General features: G+C 38.6%; 1 protein-coding gene across 1 annotated transcript; it reads left to right on the forward strand.

Moving 5' to 3' along the window:
- Nucleotides 1-10,104: 10,104 nt before the first annotated feature.
- LOC137943051 (wall-associated receptor kinase-like 20) lies at nucleotides 10,105-12,285 on the forward strand. The gene is made up of 3 exons (XM_068788747.1): nucleotides 10,105-10,891; nucleotides 10,984-11,046; nucleotides 11,140-12,285. The coding sequence occupies exons 1-3, from the start codon at nucleotides 10,105-10,107 to the stop codon at nucleotides 12,198-12,200; spliced, it is 1,911 nt and encodes a 636-aa protein (XP_068644848.1). The 3' UTR covers nucleotides 12,201-12,285.
- The last annotated feature ends 12,412 nt before the right edge of the window (nucleotides 12,286-24,697 follow it).

Below are 24,697 nucleotides of genomic sequence, written 5' to 3' on the forward strand. Positions count from 1 at the left end.
GTCATGACATAGAAATATTAATATGTGTCCTATCTATGGTACTTTATAATGCTTTAGTGGTGTATTTGACCTTGTTTTTTTTTATACATTATTGGGTTCTTAATTAATTGAAGTTGTGACAGTCAAAGGTGGGGATAAGTCACAAGGGTGGCTAATTTGAACTTTCCATTTGTTTCATTTAATAACAAATAATAGTGTAGAATTGAGATGCTTGACCTCACTTTCTTTAAATAGAAGGCTCAATTCTTATTACCATAGTTTTATACATGTAATAATATGATTTATTATTGATTATGTCTCTTAGCCAATTGGGAAGAGTTGTGAAGACATGGACCACAGCCACGTAAGGACGCCGCAGTTGATAAGTAGTGGAGGTAATCACTCTCTCTCGTAGCTCTTCTTATTATGGCCATGAACCTAATTAATGTAGCACTAATGAAAGTAAACAAAATTAGTTTTGAATGAAAATGGCCCACGCTCGGACCCTTCCATGTCAAATTGAGAGCCCCTACTTCCATGTCATTTCCTGGTTCATTTTACTTTGGATAATGTTGTCATCAATTCTACTAGCCTCAGAGAGGCTATGGCTTTCCTCCCATCTATGCATGGTGAACTTATAAATAGCAAGGATTGATATATTGAATTTTGTTTTAGTCAATATCAAATGTGTAGGTTGATGAAGTCAATATTATGTGTGATACAACTTATATGCATCGAAAATATAAAACTAATATACATGACATATTGTAATGTAGGTGAGTCCCTTCTCTTTCATGCTAAGGTAGGTAGGGATCCTCCCCATCTGAGAGGAAAGACATGGAAAGAATGGTGTAGGAAACAAAGTAGAGGGTGTCATCTACCCATCTCCCATCTAGTGAGACTCCCTATTGTATAGTAAAACAGTGAGGAGAGGCTGGTCTTTTTCAATGGTTTCCATCTCTCCTTGGGTATATAGTTTACTTTAGGTGCTTTGAATCTATCACCCTCATATCACTAATGATGCAACCTTAAGGTGGCAATAGGCTGCACTAGATGTTGCTATGTTTTTATATGGACTTTTCGTAAATTGAGAGGCTTTTCGTTAATTGAGAATATTGGTACGTAATAAAGCTCGTCCATAAGATTCAATCATCGAGGCGTATATTGACATTGAAGCTTTGACATACTCAGTGTACTTGGAAGGAGTTGTAACAAGATATATACAGGCAGATCGGAATTACGATGGCGATGTCCATTGCCTTAAAAAATCTCTTTTTGCACACACTGCTCATAAATTGAGTGGAAGGACCGAATTACTTCTTGATGCTATCTTGTATATACAAATGTTGTGGGTTGTATGACACAACTTGGAACGAGATTGAAGAATGTCTCTTCTAAGTGTTTTCTAGTTTCCTATTGCAAGTTTAGATATATGATTTGGCTTTTCATTATTTAGTATTTATGATAAATAATAAGCACGCAGAGTTTTTGCAAAGAGAGAGCAAAATAAATTTGGATCAACAACACAAAGAAGAGTTTGCCCATTGGTTTAAAATAAGGTGAGTCGTGTCCAATTCACTATATAATGGTTCATTCAGAATTGTTATGTGTTAAAATCTTTGATGTCATCTAATCTATTTAGGTAAAAACAAAATAGTAGCTTGTAGCCAAGTTGAATTGAACAGTGATATCTATTGCCTTGGTATTGGTCCTATATCAAGGAACAACTCCTCAAGTTGTATTGTTAATAGCGTGTGCATCCATACTAAGCTACTTGAGGCAAATCGTAAGACTCAAAATGGAGACATCATTGTAAATGGGTATTACAAAGACAATTACCTTGAATAATATGAGGTTGTAATGGAAATAATTAAACTACAATATTTGGGTAATAATTTTATTTTTATGCTCAAGTGAAAGTGGTTTAATGCAAGTAACACAAGATGAGGTATCAACACTGCTGACTGGTTCACCAGTGTTAATATCTGAAGGATATGGTGAAATATTGATCCATTAGTGTTGACATTTCAAGAAGAAGAAGAAGCAGATAATGATGAAAATGAACAAATTCAATTAGTTGGCCATAAATCTAATTGGTTTTCCATAGTTAACGATGGTAGTAGGGATTTCAATTATTTATCTCAATTTTTTTGGTGTATTGTCCTTATATTAGTACCATTATTGATATTATGAAAAAACTATGCATGTCATCTTATATCTTGCTCCACGTGCACCTAGAAGACCACCTACATGTCTTGCATCCTCCAAGGACGATGCCTCGATAGATCAATACTGGACTTGCATGACACTGAGCAACCTAGGGAGACCAACCATGTCCCAAAGATCCAAGGTATTAATGGCAACACAAATTTGTATATTCTAAAGTAAATTAAGTTGTGATTATACTATATATGTTTAATTTGCGCTTAATTTTTGTGTAAATAGATGCCTCTCCATCCACACCCTCACTCAAGCAAGAACCCAACCTAACGAACGGCTCTATAGTGGATGATATTATCAGAGAGCTGGGTAGGAAGATTTCTATGGAGTTCAGGGATTTATAGAGTAGGGCATCAACAATCTATAACCTTGTCTTCACCAATTGGGTAGACCACATCCTTAGCAACTACATGCACGTACGGGTGCAAATTTTTAGACCTACACTAATGATAGTTATCATGTGGGTATCCCTACATAGAATTAAATATTAAAAGTTTGACAATTAATTTTTTAAAACTAACCTCTATTATTCAATTTGGTAATAGTTTTGTTTTGTGTGTTTTCATTCATGTGATATGGGGTGTTGTGTTTTCACAACACTAGACTAGTATGCACTCTTGGTTCAAGTAGCATGGGGGTGACCCTACAGTACTATCGACCTCATGTAGAGGGGTTTCCCTTGATGATTGACATTGCTTATGTCAAAGTGTGTTTTATGATTTAGGGGGAGAAGTTTTAGGTAATTGGATTGTATTTTCATGTAGAAATGTTTCAACTACATAATTAATGTATTACTGATGTTTTTTAATTCTAAATTACATATACAGTATCAAGTAAATATAAAAAATATTAGAAAATGAACAATTTGACATACTACACGCAAGAAGTCATTTATGTGCATTCGAGAGGAGATGGTAGTAATATTATATAACATTCTTATGCTATCTTCATGAAGATGACATGCAACGGATGGTGCGAGAGGTAGAAGAGGATGGTGAGCTAGTTGATGAGCGTGTCATAATATAGAGTGTACATTGTCCTAAGTCCAGTACATTAAGGGGATGGGTTTAACTCAGTTGCATGTACCCAATATGGCTTGAGTATCTTTTTCTTCTTGCCCGCCGCATCTCAAGGATGAGTTGAAGGTTTCTAACTGCCTAATTCAGAAGTGACTGAATTCTCTATGAGATGATTATGAGTATAAGATAAAGACTATGTAGTCCTAGCTCTAAAATGAGATGTGTCATTTTTACAATTCATTTATTTTTTAGAATTTAATTAATTTTTTTATATTTTGATATATTAATTGATTTAATCGTACAATTTTTATAAATTTTCTAATTATTTAAAAATTTTAGTATTTTTAATTTGATTTTGAAACAAGAAAAAATAAAAAATTAAGTTTAGAAAATAAAATCTTCTACTAGTGAAATTAATAAATTGGCTCCTACAAGATTTTAAAAAATATTTTTAAAATTGTATTTTCTAGAAGAAAATAAAAAATTTGTTGTTACATTTTAAACTTATACCAATTAATTCATAAAATTCATTGTAATAATTTTCTTTTAATTCTTTTTTTAATTCATTGGGCACCTGTTTCCCCTGTTTTGATCGTGTACTTGAAGCGAGGGAGGCAAAACTACTCCAATATGGACCAGTTTCCCCTAATTAGTTGATTGAGCCACTAATACCAGGTGTGATTTGATTCTAGCTTTCCAGGTATTTTGAAATATAGTACCCCGAATAAGAGGTCAAGGCTAAGTTGAACATAGTTTAATTGGCCTCTCTAGTGCAAGTTTGATTACTTTGCATGAAAGTAACAACAAAGTTTAACTATGTCACCTACCTAACGAGTGATATCCCCCTTCACCCATAGTTAATTCACTTTTTCAAGTTAGCTAGGTTACTTACCCTTGCTAATCAGGGAAAAAAGATTAACGACCAAGGATAAGTAATAATTAAAAAGACGTGAGATTGAAGCTTTTAGGTAAGGCAGTTGCACCTTTCTTGATTGGCCAGACCTGGTCACACTCTCTCTCTCTCTCTCTCTCTCTCCTCTATCCATCCATGAAGATTGTAATTTGTTAACAGAATCATAGTGGGAGATAACTCATCCACATCTCTCTCTCTTCGGATGGACTGTTTAACCTAATACGTGCTTTGAAACTTTGGTATCAAGACAAGCAGAACATGTTCAAGTAAGCATTCAAGCGTGATTAAGATGTTAGAAGAAGAGTTATTAAACGTGCTTTTCATCTAGAAAATTTGAAGAGAAGACCTGAGAAGCAAAGGATCAGAATGGGTAAGATTTGAATCAGATGGGGGGTTAAAGCAAACGGATCGACGACTTGTTTATAAACGGACAGCTGAGATAACAGTAAATCATGGGTATGGGATATTTAAGTTCGAATCAGGTTAAAAAACGAGTCAAATCACCTGAACCTGATCCAAATAATTTAAGCAGCCGCAGTTGCGAGTCTTCTAGAAAATATAATCATGGGGCTGAGATATTATTAGAGGAAAAAACCAGAGGAGACAGGGAAAGCGGCACGCAGATCGCTCGAAGAAAACTGGAGTAAAGTGGAGATGATGCAAGAGATGAGATCATAGTGGGGATTTCTTTTTCAGGAGAGTTGTTAGTGAACCAACGATTCTTGCACACGATTCCTTTTTGTCAACCGCCGCTGTTTTCTTTAGCCTCCGGGGGGTTGTTTACATGGTATACGAACAGAAATTCGAAAAATGAAAAAAAAAAGACAAGAAAGAACAGATGTGGATGGATAAGATTGAAGAAGCAGCATGGACTTGTGGGTTATAGTTTGGTTGATCGAGTCTTCATTTTATCTTTTTGTTGACAATTGTTTTAATCTTCTCAGACCAGTTTCTTCAATTAAAACTATGTGGAGTGTCGTAAAATCCTTCCTTCCAAACGATAATATATTAAAACTGGAAGACATTCGATACCAGTTAAGAAACAGGAGCAGAGCTCGAAAGCTTCCTGAGTAAACGATTCCGTTTCCATTTCTTTCCGTAATCAAATCCCATCTTCGAAGAATTAATGACGTTGGTTTCGATCAAAGAAAGAGTAATCGTTTGAATTATGCAGCGTGAGTTAGAACGTCGATTCCAACTGAAACGACCTCTCTCTCTTCTTCTCCGCTTCCTCATCCATTTTTCTTTCGTGTAAATCACTTGACAACTACTCGTTAGCTATGCCAATTAAAAACTAATGGAAGAACAACTGGGAGGACCAACTACTCGTTAGATGATTATCTAATCTGGCTGCTGCAATTACTCTAATTAGTTGATTAAAGGGTCAGTTTTAAATCTTCAATTTAAATTAATAAGATAAACGTGATGGACAGAAAATTCTTTCTTTAGGTGGCGGCCTGAAGAAGAGGAAGGTGCACCATGAGGACTAACTTCTGGTTTAAAAAATTGTCAAAAATGTGATTAGTTAACATGATTTAATGGATTAAAAATGAGAGAAGATGAAGCCTGGAGGTGGCTTGGAGATTGAAGATTTAACAACCATGAAAATTTTAAAGATTTTGTTAAGTGAGATTGGGTGAGATGTCTTTGCAGTTTGAATACAGCTTTCAAACCTCACTCAACTGGATTGCGTTGAACCTCCTCCCTGCTTTTCTCTCTCTCTCTCTCTCTCTCTCAATTGCGTGGCTTCCAGCCCAGAGCTGTGTGTCCCACCACCTTACTCTACCTCATCACACCCTCCCTCTCCCCTTTTTAAACCTTCCAATTCGACCTTTCCTGCCACGAATCCATCCTCTTCTCTCTCCCTCCCTGGATTCTGCAGCTGAGAATCACCATGGAGGGTCTCATCCCGTTTGTTTACAGAGCCATTGTTCAGTACAGGACGGGGGGTCAAGCTTCTTTAACGGGCTCGTGGATCAACGACTCGCCGTCGGCCTCGTACATGAGGCTTCCGGGGGATTCCGGTAGGTTTCAGACGTCTGAGATACAGCTTTTCAGGCCGGACTATTTGTACAACTCCGCGTCGTCGGCGTCCGTGGTTGCATCTTCCCAGAGTGTCTCCAACGGGCCCCAGTCTTCCCCGCTGCGTCGTTCGACTTCTCGCCGGCTTTCTTGATGATCCTCGGCTAGCTGTGGGAATCACTAAAGTGATTCTGAACACGGTGAGGCTGCTTGGAAACGTGTAGTAAAGGGTGATGAATAAGGGCCGAGAGCTGCCGAAGGAGCTCCTTGCCTGGTGTTGAAGTAGGTAGTGAACTAGTTGTGTGAATTACTACAGTCGTTTATACGAAAGGTTTTAATTTCTTGCAGGTTGCTTTTAATGTCTGATTGCCCAAAATGGGGGCTGAATGTATAACTGTAAATTGGATTGCAAGGAAGAATATTGTGTCGTTATCTTGCAAGTCTTCTTCTCTTTCAGTTGCTTTTTCAAGAATTGCAGCTTCATCCCATCCGTCTCCTTCACCAAACACAATCTAATCCCCGTTCAGAAATTTCCAAGGGAGCTGCAAGTAATAGAAGATCATGCTAGAAGAACTGGAAGAGAATCCGTTCATTTGTAGTTCGAACAGAGTCCCCACTACCGACTCGCAAAAGGGGACTCGGTCCGTTCACTGTTGCTCATATTTTTGTAGTTACATTAGGATTCAGACAAGAGAAACAAACACGACTTGTTACGATTTCAGGAAAAGAAAAAACGAAAAGGGGAAAGTTAGTGTTTATCTTGAAATCTATGCGAAGCAGAGGACATTGATTAGAAGGTGTTGAAGCAGTCACAGGTCAACTCTCAACTCAATTTAGGGAAGGAAACAAGAAATCGGCGTCTCTGTTCCATTCTTCTTCAAGAGTTATGTGAAGAGTTAATTAGTTATGAATGATTAATACGTAAAGATTATGTTAATATGGGTTTGTGGTGACAGGAAGGCGACAAGCAACAACTATATATAAAGAATAGTTTGCTTGTAACATAGTCCAATGAAGGCACAGTCCAGAGTTTAGTTTATTCTCATGGTTTGTCTCTCAAATTCTCTTCAGGCTAACCAAACCCTGTCTTCATATTAGAAAATTCCCTTTGTTCCTCAAACTAACTTTATAAAAATGTGTAAAAAAATTAAATTTAACTTTGTCATTAAACCTATCTCCCTCTCTCTCTCTGTTTCTAATCGTCTTCCTTGGTCTAATGGATAAGGCACCAATTTAACCAGAGAATTTGGGTTTGATTCCTGACAAAGTCGTTTATTTATTGTAACTTTAAGTAGATTTTGGTATAACAAGGGTGGTTATTAGGTACCGATGTTTGGTACACTTTAAGTAGATTTTATGAGCAAGGAGAAAATTTTCACGAAATTGGGTTTCGTATCCGATCATCCCTCTATATATATATATAACTAGACTTCGAGTCAATTGCATGTACGGTAATCAGGTCCCTATCTGGAAAAAGAAAAAAAGAAATTTTTTTCCCAAACTTCTTGATCAATTTTTTTACCTAAGTCTAAACTACTATATTTATTTCATCTTCTTAATATTAGTTTTTCAATAACTTAATATGTATTTTAAATATTATGTCATATTATACTATAAAATATTTAATATTAAATAATAAAGTAATGTTAAATATGAAATATTTATATTATATTACACTTATTTTTTTTTTGTGAATAATCATAAATATTAAAGATGATACTATAATATTTTTCAATAACTTAATATGTATTTTAAATATTATGTCATATTATACTATAAAATATTTAATATTAAATAATAAAGTAATGTTAAATATGAAATATTTATATTATATTACACTTATTATTTTTTGTGAATAATCATAAATATTAAAGATGATACTATAATATTTTTCAATAACTTAATATGTATTTTAAATATTATGTCATATTATACTATAAAATATTTAATATTAAATAATAAAGTAATATTAAATATGAAATATTTATATTATATTACACTTATTATTTTTTGTGAATAATCATAAATATTAAAGATGATACTATAATATTTTTCAATAGCTTAATATGTATTTTAAATATTATGTCATATTATACTATAAAATATTTAATATTAAATAATAAAGTAATATTAAATATGAAATATTTATATTATATTACACTTATTATTTTTTTGTGAATAATCATAAATATTAAAGATGATACTATAATATTAAATTATAATTAAGTGCAAAGTTAGATTATCTCATATTATCATAGGGCCTATTTGGAACCTACAGAATAGGAAAAAAAATGAGAGAAAATTATTTTCTATTATTTGGCAACAGAGAATCATTTATTTTCTCTCACAAAATAATAGAATTTGGGAAGAAAATATAAAAATTAGAAAATTGAGAGAAAATTTTAAAATATTACTAATTTTCTACGTATATTCAAACAAAAAAAAACTATATTTCTCTTCTATTTTCTATTGGCATTCAAACAAGAAAAAAAAAAACTTGTTTTCCACGTGTATCCTCCCTCGAGCAGCTTCTCTCCCACGTCTTCTTCCCGTGTCAGGAATTTTTGATTCATTTGAAATCCATGCACGCCCACCTACCTCCCAAATCTCCAATCCTCCTCAATGAATCCAACCGACCTAATCCCCTTCCAGAAGAGATTACCTACTCATGTCACTGCGATTTTCCTTCTTCTCCACATTTGGGTCCTCTTCTTTGGAGCAACGAGGGAGACATCCTTTGGACAAGCCTCGAATGATGTTCAAAGCATTCAAACTGATGTTCGCATTTTTCTAGATCCTTTTTGGAATAAATGAGCTAACGCTGGCCTTCTAGAGAGTCGAAGATGAAGCTTCTTGATTTCATGGACATGCCAGACGAATTTCTATTGTTTACATGACCGGATTAGATTTCCGCAAGAGATGAAGAAGATGCCTGCTGTTGACTGGTGACTTCTGTTTAAGAATTAAAGTGAAGAGGAATCGCAGATGAAGCCCCAACCAGAAAGAAATCGATATAGAAGAAGAAACCGTTTCCAATTCAGCTTATTTTATTCTCTTTGATGATCTATAAGAGCCGTAAGTCAACTATAAAGCTAATCTCCATTGCTCTGAGCTAGGAGTGACGACCATGTTCATCTTATCGATCAATCTCTTTGTTTCCGTGAGCATTTGTCCAGCCCCTACTTTTTCTACGATGATGGGAAAATGACCCTCCTCTTTTCTCTATCACATGAGCTTGATCGGAAAGATGAAAGAGGATAACGAGATCATTGATAGAAGGCCAAAATGATAACGACATCATAATATATCACAAACTTTGCCCATCTTCTTGATTAATTCCTAATAATGGCGTCGCATCGTGAGCAGAATGTGGACGTCACCTCAAACAGCCAAAGCCTCCCAGTAGGCTCAGAACTGAAAGCTTTACTGTTTTTTAACTTTAAATAATCGGTTTCCTCACTCTTCTTCTGCTTCTGGACGTTTAATAGCGATTGAATTGTTGGCACTCCAGTCTGCGCGGCATCTTTTCAAAGGTGAGCAACTTCGTCGTTTCAGATAAAAATCCACTTGGAGATCGTATTTTTAGGCATTAATGAAGGTAGCAGCAACTCTGTTTCAACTTTCAAGTCAATGGCGTGCGTAATTCGACTTGACTGCCGAGAGCCGACCGCCCAACAACTCCCCGGCCGGGAGGCCGTCAAATCTGAATTGCTCCGGTTTCATCTGGATTCTTAGACCTGTGTCCGATTTCTGAGGTGCTGACTGGATTAGTCCAAGATCCGAGCGAGTCCCGATAATCCTCTACTTACCCATATTGGACCGATTAAAATAAGAATAAAATCGGACATTACAGCAAAGACATTATAGCAAATCTTCGCCTGTTTTCTTTCAACCTCGTCCATAATACACCCATAAAGGCACCGTTGAGCAAATCTTCCTTGCAAATCTCCAATGACACCTCCCCGCTTCGTATTCTTCTTCCTTCTCATCTCCGCCGCCGCAATTACCGTCACCGGTCGCACTTGTCCTCCCTGCGGCAACCTCTCCGTCCCATATCCCCTCAGCACCTCCGCCACCTGCGGCGACGCTTTTTATAAGCTCCGCTGCGTTTCTAACGCTACTCTCCTCCTGGACGGCCTCAATGGTTCCTCTTACCAAGTCTCAGCCATTCTACCCGTCACCCAACGCTTGGTCGTCCGCCCCTCTACTTTCGTCCCTGGCGCCTGCGTCTCCTCCGATCTGCCTACCCAGGGCCTCCAGCTTAACGACACCCTCCCTTTCAACGTCACCAGTAGCAACACCATCATGTTCTTCAACTGCAGCGACAGCTTGTTGCGCTCGCCCTTGAATTGCTCTGAAGCCGGTCTCTGCCATAAATATATAGATGATTCGGTGGAGGGAAGAGCGTGCAGTGGAGATGCGAATTCGAGTAGGTGTTGTACTTTCCGTGCTGGGGGGTCCACGACATCATATTGGATCAGGATTCGGGGGCCGTCTGGTTGCAGCGCGTATCGGAGTTTCGTGAATCTGGATCCTGCGTTGCCGGTGGCGCAGTGGCCGGCATCGGGCTTGGAGATACAGTGGCAATCACCAAGAGAACCGCTCTGTGAAACTCAGGGGGATTGTGAGGCGGGGGTTAACGCCACCTGCGCCGCGGATCCCGCCGGCCCTGGGACGAGTAGGTGCTTCTGCGTTCCCGGACTACTCTGGGACCCATTTTCCGGTACCTGTACCAAACGTGAGTACGCACAAGAGACGCTTAACTGTGTCCCTGTTTCATCGATTTTTCTGAAATTAATCGTACATTTTGTCGCTTCTTCTCTTTGTTAGAAGAGACGTGCCGAAATCCAGAAGGTTGCGACGGTTCGAGTAACCGAACCCCTTTAATTGCAGGTAAAATGCCACTAGCCACTTCGCTTGTATTACGCTTCGTCTCCTCGATTTTGCCCTCCGGTTTTCTGAATTCGTGCTTCTGAGTTTTGACAGGCTTGACTTGTGGTCTCGGAGTCCTGCTCCTGGTAAGCGTTGGAGGCTTCTTCTTCTACAAACGTCAGCGGCGCATCAAAGATGCGAAAGAGCGGCTGGCGAAGGAAAGGGAAGAGATCCTGAACGCGGGCGGCAAATATGCAAAAGTCTTCACCGGTAAAGAAATTAAGAAAGCCACCAACGGCTTCTCCCGCGATCTTCTTCTCGGCTCGGGAGGCTACGGAGAAGTCTTCAAAGGCATTATTGAAGATGGAACAGTAGTGGCTGTCAAGTGTGCCAAGCTCGGAAACACCAAATCGACCGATCAAGTCCTTAACGAGGTCCGAATCCTTGCACAGGTGAACCATCGAAGCCTCGTCAAGCTTCTGGGTTGCTGCGTCGAGCTTCAGCAGCCATTGATGGTTTACGAGTACATTCTAAACGGGACCCTCTACGAACACTTACATGGGCTCCGCCCCGAAGGTCGTTCCTCTCTCCCCTGGCGCCGGAGATTGATAATTGCTCACCAAACAGCCGAAGGCCTTGCATATCTCCACTCCTCGGCGGTTCCACCCATATACCATCGCGACGTGAAGTCGAGCAATATTCTTCTGGACGATAAGCTTAACGCCAAGGTTTCAGATTTTGGGCTGTCGCGGCTGGCTGAGACCGATCTCAGTCACATCTCTACTTGCGCTCAGGGAACTCTAGGTTACCTGGATCCGGAATACTATCGGAACTATCAGCTGACCGATAAAAGCGACGTCTACAGTTTCGGCGTTGTCTTATTGGAATTGTTGACGTCCCAAAAGGCGATTGATTTTAACAGAGAAGCCGATGATGTGAATTTGGCGGTTTTTGTTCAGAGAAAGGTGGATGAAGAGAAGATACTGGACACTGTTGATGTTGAAATCAAAGCCGGTGCGACCCAGTTAGAATTGGACACAATGAAGGCTCTGGTATTTCTGGCCATGGGGTGTCTGGAGGAGAAGAGGCAGAACAGGCCTGCCATGAAAGAAGTCGCCGAAGAGATCGAGTATATTATGAGCATTGAGGAAGCTAAAGAGGACTCGGCTGGATGAAATGAAAAGTGAGAACTGTCTGTTTGAGATTATTGATCCTGCCGGTGAATATCTTTTTGTTTTACAGGTTTTTGTGTTACTTATGGAGAACATTAGTTTAAGCTGCTTAATTTAGATAATATCTTCCATTTTTTTTGTGTAATTTAGAAAGGAATTCTCTTGCTCTTTCGGCCTTGTAAGTGCCTAGCCAAGTGTTCCCAACATACCCGTCTGGTAGGAACTTCCCGAAAAGCTAGCGCACCCCCCGAAATTTGTCGCTATCAGTTCACGTTCCTAATCCCCCCCATTTGTTGGTCCAGGGATTCGAATGCCAAACCTGACGCCCAACTCTGATACCATTTGTTAGTGCTTAGCCAAATGTTCCCAACAGACCAGTCTTAAAAAATCGGCTTGGTAGGAACTTCCCGAAAAGTTAGTGCACCCCTCGAAATCTATCATCATCAGTTCACGTTCCTAATCCCCTCCACTTGCTGGTCTGGGGATTCGAACGCCGAACTTGGCACCCAACTCTAATACTATTCGTTAGTGCCTAGCCAAGTGCTCCCCAACAGACCGGTCTGGTAGGAACTTCCCGAAAAGCTAGCGCACCCCCCGAAATCTGTCACCATCAGTTCATGTTCCTAATCCCCTCCACTTGCTGGTCTGGGGATTCGAACGCCGAACCTGACGCGCTCTGATACCATTTTTTAGTGCCTAGCCAAATGTTCCCAACATATCGTTCCCAACAAACCGGTCTGTTAGGAACATTTGGCTAGACACTAACAGGCCTATTAAGAAATAAGAGTGGCAAATGATGCCCACAGCCCGAAACTCTTATTTGCAAATGGTAAATAGCTTCAATAAACTCATGCAACTAAATCTGAATCTTCTTTAAAAGTAGTTCTCATACCAGGTGGAACATATGTGCTCATCTTATAAAAGCGAACATCATTTATACAAGCAGAAGAAGACCTATTTACAATCCATGCTTATTACTTCTATTTAAAATTTTACCAAATTTCAGTTGTTAGGGGCCAACCGATTGTAAACTCTCTTTGTAAGCTGTGCAATCAGAAAGAGGAAACAAATAATCACATTTTCCAGTCAGCAAGTTGAGGGGGTCATATTATGAAAGCTTAACCTCAGCTCTTGCATCCCTCATAGCCTAGCTGACTTACATATAAAAATATATATAGTCTTTTTTTCCAAAAACAGGCAGTGCACCTCAGAAACTGTCACTAGCAGCAGCCATTAGGTATCTTTGAAAAGAAAGGAATTCAAGGACATTCCAGGATAGTAAAGATCAACTGAGGAGTCATGCCTTCAGGGCACTCCCTCCCATCCCATGTTCAGACATGAGAAGAAATTGGTTCTCAGTAGTGAATATCAAAGATGCTGCCCCATCTCAACCTTTCCCTGGAAACCCTCACCCTAAGGATGGCTGAATTGAACTTCAATGCAAGATCCCTGTGCAATCCTAGGCCTGCTTGATAATCACTCCACAGACAGTGCAGGTCTTATTATTGAAAGCTTTCTGGGACCCAGCTCAGCAATCAAACTCCTAGAGGCAGAAACCAAGGCCCTCTTCATTGGAAGAAAGATACACAAAAATTTTCAAATTCAGTAATCACTGCAAAAGACACTGTGCTATTCATTAACTGGTTGTCTAAACAAAGCTCTCCTTGGAGGTTGAAACATGTAATTTATGACCTTCAGCATGTCAATGGTGTCTCTGATGAATTGGGAAGTCTGATGTCTTCTGGCCATCTCTTGTGGTTGGGGAGTCCTTCCCCAGCTCTCTGTTATCATTTGAGGCTTGACCTCCCTTTGTGTGCTTGTCCTCTCTGGATGTCCAAGATGCAGATTATACCCCAAAAATATCTCTAAGCAAGCATGCAAGAGCATGTAGGCATGACTTAGTGGCCCCAATGTTGTAAAGACCAACCCAGTAACTAACCTGGTAAGATGACCAAGTCCAGTTGAACCTAGGTCAACCATGGTTGGACAACACCATATAAGATGTCTTTGAAAACCGGGGTTGAACACAAGCAGGCCCCCAGCCAAGCATCCAATCTGTGGAAAAGTGTTGCAAGCTCCACCATCACTTCAAAGGGGGATTCAGTATCCACATTCAAAGTGGTGAAATCACCTCCTTCCGGCATCACACTGGGGTGGGGAAGACATGCTAAGCCAGGGGTTTCCCTCAAATCTATAGGACTGCTAGAAGCCAAGAGATCACCTGTACAAAACTCATACACTCCCACAAAAGAAATTTTCTGTAGGGATCTAAACTTAAGAAGGGCCGTAACAGATGATGAGGCTCTGGAGCATGCAATCTTCTCTCCGTCCTTGATGCCACATGTGCAGGGACGGTGATCTGATGTAATGATTTGGAACCATGATCCCTTAGGATCATACTTAATTGCATCTCAATATAAACATCTTTGTGGCTTGATCTAGCAATGATCCGGGCTTAATCTAGAAATCTCCCACGCAGGTAATCCAGTTTATTTGACGTGCAGTAAAGGACAAAACACTCACTGCACACCAACTTTGCAAAAAGGTAAAACAAAGGGAATTTTGTGAGAGTACCCAATTGAAAAAACTTATTTATAAAAGCAACGATGACTTTAATTTATTTGCAAAACTACCGAATTTTGACCGGTCTACTGTACATGTGGACAGTCAAAGGTGACACGTAAGCTTTGACTGCTTACACGTCGCTACGTCATCAGTGCGATACTATAGATTAACACATCGTCTGCCATGTCAGTATAGTTGACAAGTATTTTGCCACGCCATTACTTGATAAAATTTTAAATAAATTTAAAAAAACTCAAATACATCTTTTATTACCTTATATCTAAAATAATAAATTATTAAATTTTTTTAATAAACAATTAAAAAATAAACTCTTACTTATTTAACACCATTTAATATCAATTAAAATATTTATTAATTAAAACAATTATCATTAAAATTTTTATTTCTTCATATTTTAAAAATAAAATAAAATAAGTAAATTCATTAGATTTAAAATATTTAAAATTTAAAAAATACAAAAATTTATTTTAGAGTTTAAAAATACAATTTATTTGTATACTTTTTATCACCTTATTTACAAAATAATAATATTTAAAAATTTTAAATATTTATAAATAGAAAAAATCTAACTCTTACCCATTTATTATGGATTTAAAATATTTATAAATTTAAAAAATCTTACTCTTAAGTCTTACCCATATATTATCTATTTAAAATATTTAAAATTTTAAATAATATACAAAAAATTATTTTAGAGTTTAAAAATACAATTTATTTGTATACTTTTTATCACCTTATTTAAAAAATAATAGTATTTAGAAATTTAAAATATTTATAAATAGAAATAATCTAACTCTTACCCATTTACTATGGATTTAAAATATTTATAAATAGAAAAAAATTTACTTTTAAGTCTTACCCATATATTATCCATTTAAAATATTTATAAATAGAAAAAAATTTACTCTTAAGTCTTACCCAGATATTATCCATTTAAAATATTTATAAATTAAAAAATATACAAAAAAGTTGTTTTAGTGTTTAAAAATATAATTTATTTGTATACTTTTTATCACCTTATTTACAAAATAATAAATTATTAAAAATTTATTATTTAATTAAAAATCTTAGAAAACTTTACAATAATTTTAATTTGGCAGAAATTTCATTAACATAAAATCAGAAATTAAACAGTAAATCACAAAAAAATCAATATAGTAATTAAACACCTAAATTCAAATCAACATTATAATTAAATACAATAATTAGATTCAATTAACAAAACCCTTAAAAACTCACCCCCTCCTAAACCGGCTTATGAAATTCAAATTCGGGTTTGGAGGGTGAGTAGGGTTTCGGTTTTGAGAGAAGGGGCATCGAGAGAGTGAAATGATAGGGTATTAAGAGAGGGGGCAGAGAGAGGATGAACAGAGGGGAACGAAGAAGAAGAACGAGAGATGAGGCTGAGACGAAGAGAGAGCGGTTGAGAGAGGGGCGTCGAGACCGAGGCCGAGCGGCGGCAGCAGGGGAGCGGTCGTGGCCGAGCGACGGCAAGAGGAGCGAGGGCGAGAGGAGAGGAGAAAGATCGAAGAAGAAACATTTGAACAAAAAAAAATATAACGGAGGACTTACGCGGAGTGAGTTGACGTGGCGAGAGATGGCGGGGCAAATAGGGTAATTGACAATGACGTGTCAAATGACATGTTAGATGAAGTGTAAAAATAATGATGTGGCAGCCCATGTGTTTAACTACCATACCGCACTAATGAGGTGTCAACACATAAGCGGTCAAAGCTTACGTGTCGCCTTTGACTGTCCACACGTACAGTGGACTGGTCAAAGTTCGATAGTTTTACAAATAAGTTGAGATCGTCATTGTTTTCATAAATAAATTTTTTCAAATTGGTATTTTGGTAAAATTCCCTAAAACAAATTGGAGAGTTGAAGTGAACAATCTACATGGATCATACAGACATAGTAAACCATCCTTTACTTCACTGGCCTCTCTCATTGTAGATATGCTAAACTTAAATTTGGTCTTTATTTTTTGCTTTCCATCTTTTCTCATTATCAGTTCCTTGGGGCAAGATAGGCAAAGTTCTTTGAAAATTCTCCTTGGCTGCTATTGTATGGAATATATGGAAACAACACAATAATAGAATTCTGAAAATAAACAAAGATCATTAGGAGGAGTCATTGAGGAAAAAATTTATAGATAAAGGTAATCAACAATGAGGAGAAAGGTAACAGGAGGCCTAGGCCTCTCCAACAAGATCTCCTCCATTATTTTTCTCTCAATCTACCACTAAAATATGGTAGTAAGTGTTGAAATTGTCCATGGATATGGCATAAGAGATAATTTAAGGTATATTAAGTTATTATGAGAATTTAAGCTATTTAAGAGTTGTGTGAGACAAACATTTGAACATGTAATGCAAATCCTAATAGGAATTTCTTGCCTTTTACAGTTTTGTTGTGCCAACTTGAGATTGGAGGGTTATGGTAGGTGTGCGGGTGATGAGAGATCAAAGTTGAGGTGCTAAACACATTAATTTCTCATGAAAGGAGATGAAAAGGGAATTGTTGAGATATTCTAAAATTGAACATTTTTCAATTAATTAAAAAATATTTTTTAATGAAGGTTTGAAATCAATGAAAGGTTGATTTCTCACTTTCAAAGTTAGACTCAAGTAGAGACCAAAAGGATTCCTCTGTAAATCATCTCAATGAATTCTTTGACAAAGAGAAACTATAATAGATCAAATCCATTCAGTGTTGTATTATCCATTGCTTGAGGTTTGTTTGTCTGCTTAAACAACAATTGGAGCAAATAAATGGGGGGAAATGTGAATTATGAAACTTATTTATTTTCTCTATAAGTTTGTATAGTAATTTGACTTTCTCGATTTTTATGTTAATTTAAATGTTGTTTCATTTTTTTGTCAATTTTTATAGAATTTTATTATGAAACATTTGTATCCCTAAGGCCTCGTTAGTGCCCATGGTTGGAAATTTATATCCCACAAAAATTTAAAAATAGTTTTCCTAGGATATTATACATTTCCAAGAAACGTTCAATATAAAATCTTATTAGTGCCTTACTAGGAAATTACATGGACATATAGGCCATCTAAAGTGTATTTCCAAACAAATAAATAAAAATTCTACATAAGTTTCATACATTATCATATTTATCCGATAATTTTTTAGTAAAACAAGTTATCAAATACAACATTTAAAAACATTTTTTTATCTAAAAACAAGTAGGTCTTGATCGTGGATGTGAAGTATCTCCAACTGAGGAATTCATGTATTATGCCATTTTCTACTATCGAACTACAACATGGGGTCTTCTTTGTTAGAGCTAGGTGGTTCCAGTCCACCTGGGTTAGGTTCTGTCCACCCCTGGTCCTCCTGGGTTAGGTACTTGGCTTTCCTCACTTAACAGACCGGTCAGTGCAACCTAAAAGACTAGTCAGTTAAGTGTTGAAAGCCACCACTCACAATAGTAGACAGAACCACTCTGACATGCACCCCGCTCATTCTCTACCACCTCTCACGGGATTCAAACGAGGACGTGGCGTGCCCCAGAACTCCCGATGTCAAGAGGTTGGCCAATACAACCTAAACGACTAATCGGTTAAGTGCGGAAAGCCACCACTCACAAGAGTGGACGGAACCACTCTGACATTCTTGACCCAAGATATGTCTTCCTTTTCACCTTGGTCACTGTTACAATATGTTAAAATGTATATTAAATATAATTTATATTCATAATTGTTGTATAATTTGGGATATGTATATAGGGTTATTTGATTAGGTTTAATGGGATGAGGGGGTATTGTCTTGGGCCCATGGGCCATTTTGTAACAGGAAAACCTAAAGGATATATACTTAATGAAAGGGGGAAAATCCCCAACGGAAAGAATTTTGGATTGATGCTCAAGTGTTTCGTTTCGCCGTAAAACCAGAGAGCTACGCTCTCTCTTGTGGATGTTTGGACTGTTCCGTCAGTTCCTTGATCTTATTTTAATATGGTATCAGAGCTCTAAAGAGTAACCGTTCGACGTATTTCTTATTCGACGACCTGCGTTATCTGCCAATTTTTTTTCTCTTCGCTTTCGGCATTGATTTCGGGCGCTATTGGAAATACTTATCGGGTGGTTCCGTTGCCGGACGAATTACAGGGGTTCCGTTGCCAGGAAGGGGGTTCTCGCCAGAAGGGAAAACGAACCGTAGAGGGTTCTCGTCGCCGGAAGGGGAAACAAAGGGGGTTGTCGGAAAGAATTCTCCGAGCTCGGAAACATTGTGGTTTCATCGTCGGAAAAGCTCCATCGTTGCCAGAGAAGCTACAATGGGATGGGGGTTCTCGACGGAAACTCGCCGGAAGGGAACGAAGGTAAAAAAAATTTCTCCCGCGCGGGTGATTATTTGACATATGGTCATTTTGCAATTTGAAAATCTTTCGGGGCCGCTTTGCAATTTATGAAAGATTGGGGGCCGCTTTGCAATTTCTGAACGTTTGGGGGCCATTCTGGAATTTCTGATGGTGCGAGGGTGCTTTTCGAATTTATAAAAGTTTGGGGTCTAATTCGAATTTTTGTTAACCTACGGGCAACTATTGAATTTCTAAAAAAGGGGTCTATTTGCAATTTTCGAAAAGTGGGGGTATATTTGGAATTTATTATCTTGCGGGGGTGCATTAGGAATTTTGCTAGATTCAATTTTATCATGTCAGTAGATAAGTCCGATTTCGTTCCTATTCAGTTCACGGGCAAGAACTACGGTACTTGGGAATTTTAGTTCTAGTTATTTGTTCAGGGAAGAGGTTTATGGGGTCATATTGATGCGAGTGATCCGACATCTGGCAATGCTGACGCATTGTCAAAATGGATCATCATGGATGCTAGAGTCATGACTTGGATCTCTTGAGCCTCACCTAATCCCAAATATGAGGCCCTACAAAACTGCCGCCGATATGTGGAATTACCTCCACAAGGTTTATCATCAAACCAGCACGGCCTATCGATTTCAAGTTGAATATGAACTTGCAAATTTCACCCAAGGCAGTCGTTCGATTGAAGAATATTTCTCGGGCTTCCAAAATCTATGGGCTGACTATACTGACATTGTTTACGAGGATGTCCCTGTTGCTGCTCTCTCTGCTGTGCAAGTTGTCCATGACACCAGTAAATGGGATCAATTCTTGATGAAGCTTCGTCCCGAGTTTGAGATTGCTCGATCACATCTGATGAATCGTCATCCGGTGCCGTCCCTAGATGCCTATTTGAGTGAACTTCTCTGGGAGGAACAACGCCTTACTACTCAGGCTAGCATAGCACCTCGCGTTCAGGTTGATCTCTCGGTTCCTGTAGCTTATGTAGCACAAGGAAGGCCTCAAGGTCAGGACACCGGTTCTGTTTAGTGCTTCCACTGCAAGGCTTATGGTCACTTTGTTCGGGACTGCCCCAAGAAGTCGGTTCTATTCTGTAGCTACTGTAAGAAGCCGGGTCATCACATCACCGTTTTCCCTACACGACCTCCACGGAGGAAGCCTACAACTTATCATGCATCCACCGGTACATCTAGTTATGCCACATTGCCACCTGCTGTTTCGATCCCTATCATTCCTGTTCCACCAGCACCTACCAGTTCCACCACTCTCACTCCTGAAATGGTACAACAGATAATCATTTCTGCCTTTTCTACTTTTGGTATCTCAGGTAAATAGAACCTTTCTACTCACCCGTGGTATTTTGATTCTGGTGCCTCTAACCACATGACCAACAATGTGGTATCTCTTTCGAATGTCCGAAAGTATGATGGCAATCTACACATCAACACTGCTGATGGCTGCACCCTGCCTATCAGTGTTGTTGGTGATCTCTCTCCATCTTTAGCTGATGTCTTTGTGTCTCTTGACATGTCAACAAACTTTTTGTTTGTTGGTCAATTGGTTGATAAAAATTGTAATGTTCAGTTTTCTCGCTTTGACTGTGTTGTGCAGGATCAAGCGTCGGGGAAGGTGATCGCGAAGGGGCCTAAAGTGGGCAGGCTATTTCCACTTAAAGTCTTTCTATCTACTGTTATTCTACGTTTTCATGTACTTTCTTTTGCTTGTAATGTTGTTGGATCTGGCCCTAAGTTGTGGCATAGACGTCTAGGCCACCCAAACTCGGCTGTACTTCGTACATTATTTAAATCGGGTTTATTAGGCAATCAAGATTGTACGTCTCGTGACACGTCCTTTGACTGTTCATCATGTAAACATGGCAAAAGTAAAACTCTATCATTTCCGCATCATGCCTCACATGCTTCCCACTGCTTTGACCTTATTCATAGTGATGTTTGGGGAATTGCTCTTGTTATCTCGCATGCACACTTTAAGTACTTTGTCACCTTTATTGATGACTTTAGTCGATTTACCTGGGTCTACTTCCTACGAGCTAAGTCTGACGTTTTTGTCATTTTTAAGAGGTTTCTTGCACTCATTGAAACCCAGTTCTCCGCTCACCTTAAAGTACTCAGCTCTGACTCTGGGGGAGAGTACATGTCAGCAGAATTCCAAGAATTTCTTCAAAACTAAGGCATTATCTCTCAACGTTCTTGTCCCTCGACACCCCAACAAAATGGTGTTGCTGAGCGCAAAAATCGTCACCTTCTTGATATGGTCCGCACCCTTCTCATTGAATCATCTGTTCCTCCTAGGTTTTGGTGTGAAGCTCTCTCTACCTCTGTCCATTTAATTAACCGCCTGCCCTCGCCTATCTTGCATCATGTCTCTCCCTTTGTTAAACTATTTGGTTATTCTCCGTCCTACACAGCTCTTCAGACGTTCGGATGTGTTTGTTTTGTGCATTTACCTGATCATGAACGACATAAACTTACAACTCAATCCGTTATGTGTGCATTTCTTGGGTATGTCGGTTCTCAAAAGGGATATGTTTGCTATGATCTTCAGGCGCGTCGAGTCCGTGTTTCTCGGAATGTGGTCTTCTTTGAAAACCAATATTTCTTTCCCTCTCAAGTTACACTTCCGTCTGCCTCTTTGTCTAGTTTGCCGAGCTTTGATGAGTCTCAACCCACTGCTTCGCTGCCCTCTTCTCCTTCTGACCTAGCGCTTGCTCCTGATCCTCCCTCTGCTTCTGCTTCCCTCCATCTTCGTAGATCCACACGTAGTTCTCACCCTCCTGACCGGTATGGTTTTCCCTCCCTTGTATCTCTAGTAGCTACTTTGTCTTCTATTTCCATTCCTTCTGGATATAAACAGGCTATAGCACATGCGTGTTGGCAAAAGGCCATCCAAACTGAACTACAAGCGCTAGAGGAGAATCACACCTGAGACATTGTGGCTTGCCCTCCCACTATTCGACCTCTTGGCAGTAAGTGGGTCTTCTCTGTCAAGCTACGTTCCGATGGATCGTTGGATCGGTACAATGCCCGCCTTGTGGCCCTGGGGAACAGGCAGGAATACGGGATTGATTATGAGGAAATTTTTGCCCCAGTTGCCAAGATGACCATAGTCCGTACTATCTTAGCCATTGCAGCATCTCAATCTTGGCCATTGAATCAGATGGATGTGAAGAATGCCTTTCTCCACGGTGATCTACAAGAAGATGTCTATATGAAGCTTCCCTCGGGTATGTCTACATTCTCTCCTGATCACGTCTGCAAGCTACGACGTCCTTTGTATGGGCTTAAACAAGCCCCCCGGGCTTGGTTTGAGAAATTTCGTAGCACTCTTATCCTCCACCGGTTTACCCAGAGTCAGTAAGATTCCTCCCTCTTATATCATAAGTCTGTTGCAGGCATGGTCATTCTCTTGGTTTATGTGGATGACATCATCATTACTGGCACTGACTCTGGACTCATTACCACACTTCAGATGGTGTTGCATGCCACTTTTCATATGAAGGATCTTGGACGCCTCACCTAATTCTTAGGGTTGGAGGTCCATCACACACTCAAAGGTATTTTCTTAAACCAACATAAGTATATTCAAGATCTTATCACATTCGTTGGGTTGGAGGACACATCTTCGGTGGCTACCCCTATGGAGGTCAATGTCAAATATCGAAAAGATGAAGGGACTCTCCTTGATGATCCGACTATCTATCAACGACTAGTCGGGAGTCTCATCTACTTGACTACTACTCGCCCGGACATTTCCTATGTTGTTCATAAGGTTAGTCAGTTTATGGCATCTCCTCGACACCTTCATCTTGCGGCCGTTCAGCGCATCATCTCGTATCTGCGCAACTCCCCTGCTCGTGGTTTATTCTTTCCTACTGGCTCCGCGCTACATCTGGTTGCCTACAGTGATGCTGATTGGGCAGGGTGCCCCGATACCCGTCGCTCTACTACAGGCTGGTGTATGTTTTTAGGCGATGCACTGATTTCTTGAAAATGTAAGAAACAAGATTGAGTGTCCAAGTCATCTACCGAGGCCGAGTATCGTGCTATGTCTACTGCGTGTTCGGAAGTTATTTAGCTCCGTGGTCTTCTTGCTGAGCTCCAATTTTCTCAGCCCTCTTCTACACCGCTTCATGCAGATAATACAAGTGCTATACAGATTGCAGCCAATCCGTTTTTTCATGAGCGTACTAAGCATATTGAGGTTGACTGTCACTTCATCCACGACACTTTGGAGCGCCGGGTAATATCTCTACCGTACATTTCTTCGGATCTTCAAGTGGCCAATGTCTTCACCAAAGCATTGTCTCAATCCCGACATAATTTTTTGGTTGGAAGATTGTTGCTGGTTGACTCACCATCATCAATTTGAGGGGGGATGTTACGATATGTTAAAATGTATATTAAATGTAATTTATATTCATAATTGTTGTGTAATTTGGGATATGTATATAGGGTTATTTGATTAGGCTTAATGGGATGAGGGGGTATTGTCTTGGGTCCATGGGCCATTTTGTAACAGGAAAACCTAAAGGATATATACTTAATGAAAGGGGGAAAATCTCCAACGGAAAGAATTTTGGATTGATGTTCGTGTGTTTCGTTTCGCCGTAAAACCAGAGAGTTACGCTCTCTCTTGTGGATGTTTGGACTATTCCGTCAGTCCCTTGATCTTGTTTTAACAGTCACATCCTCCCAGCACTCAATTGCTCAATATATACATACCTGAATTACAAGATTTGATGTCTGTAAAATTTTTATATTGCTAATAATATTGTTATTCATATGCTAATTTTTTACGAGAGGATAAATATATTGAAGTAGATTATTATTTTAATTAAAATTTCATCCAACATATTTTGATTTATCTTCTTATGTCTCCTTTTTACATTATATCACATAAAGACAAAACCTTACAATTAGTATCTCCTTTCCAAATTGATGCTCTTCATCAACATCAACTTCATGGGAATAGAAAGATGGTTTTAAAAACACTTTATATGTTTCATTAGTTCATGATTGTGGATATTAGAAGTAAAAGGTTTGACACTTAAGATGTGGCATAGTTGTTTCATTTGAACTACAAGGAAAGTTATTTTTCCTTCCAAATTTTTCTACCAAGAATATAACATTTTTTGCTAAGAAAATTATTCTCGGCGAAAATTTATGATGAGAATTTTTATTGGGAATAACCTGCCAAAAAAAAAGATAATGTTGACAAAAATTTTACCAACAATAATAAATCATTTATCAGTGAAATTATTTCACGAGAATTATTTTAATATTTTTTTAAAAAATTTTCTCTACAATAGTTTTATTATTGAGAAATATTTAATTAATTTTAAAAATATTCTAAGTAAAATAATTTCAATTTCTTTTGTACGAACCATGATTTTTGTCTCTTGAAGGAAAAACCTCTGAAATACCAATTTTACAATTATTAGCTCAATTAAGTTTTGTTTTCATTAAAATATAGATGGACGATCTCTCAGTCCACACACTTCTCATAATCAACTAGATCACCCTCCACTTGGTCATAAAATAGCACTATGGTAGGGTTC

The sequence above is a fragment of the Aristolochia californica genome, unplaced genomic scaffold (assembly GCF_029961685.1).
Source record: "Aristolochia californica isolate CCGP_79_NKW_82.1479 unplaced genomic scaffold, dmAriCali1.0.hap1 SCAF_10, whole genome shotgun sequence".
Classification (NCBI taxonomy): domain Eukaryota; kingdom Viridiplantae; phylum Streptophyta; class Magnoliopsida; order Piperales; family Aristolochiaceae; genus Aristolochia; species Aristolochia californica.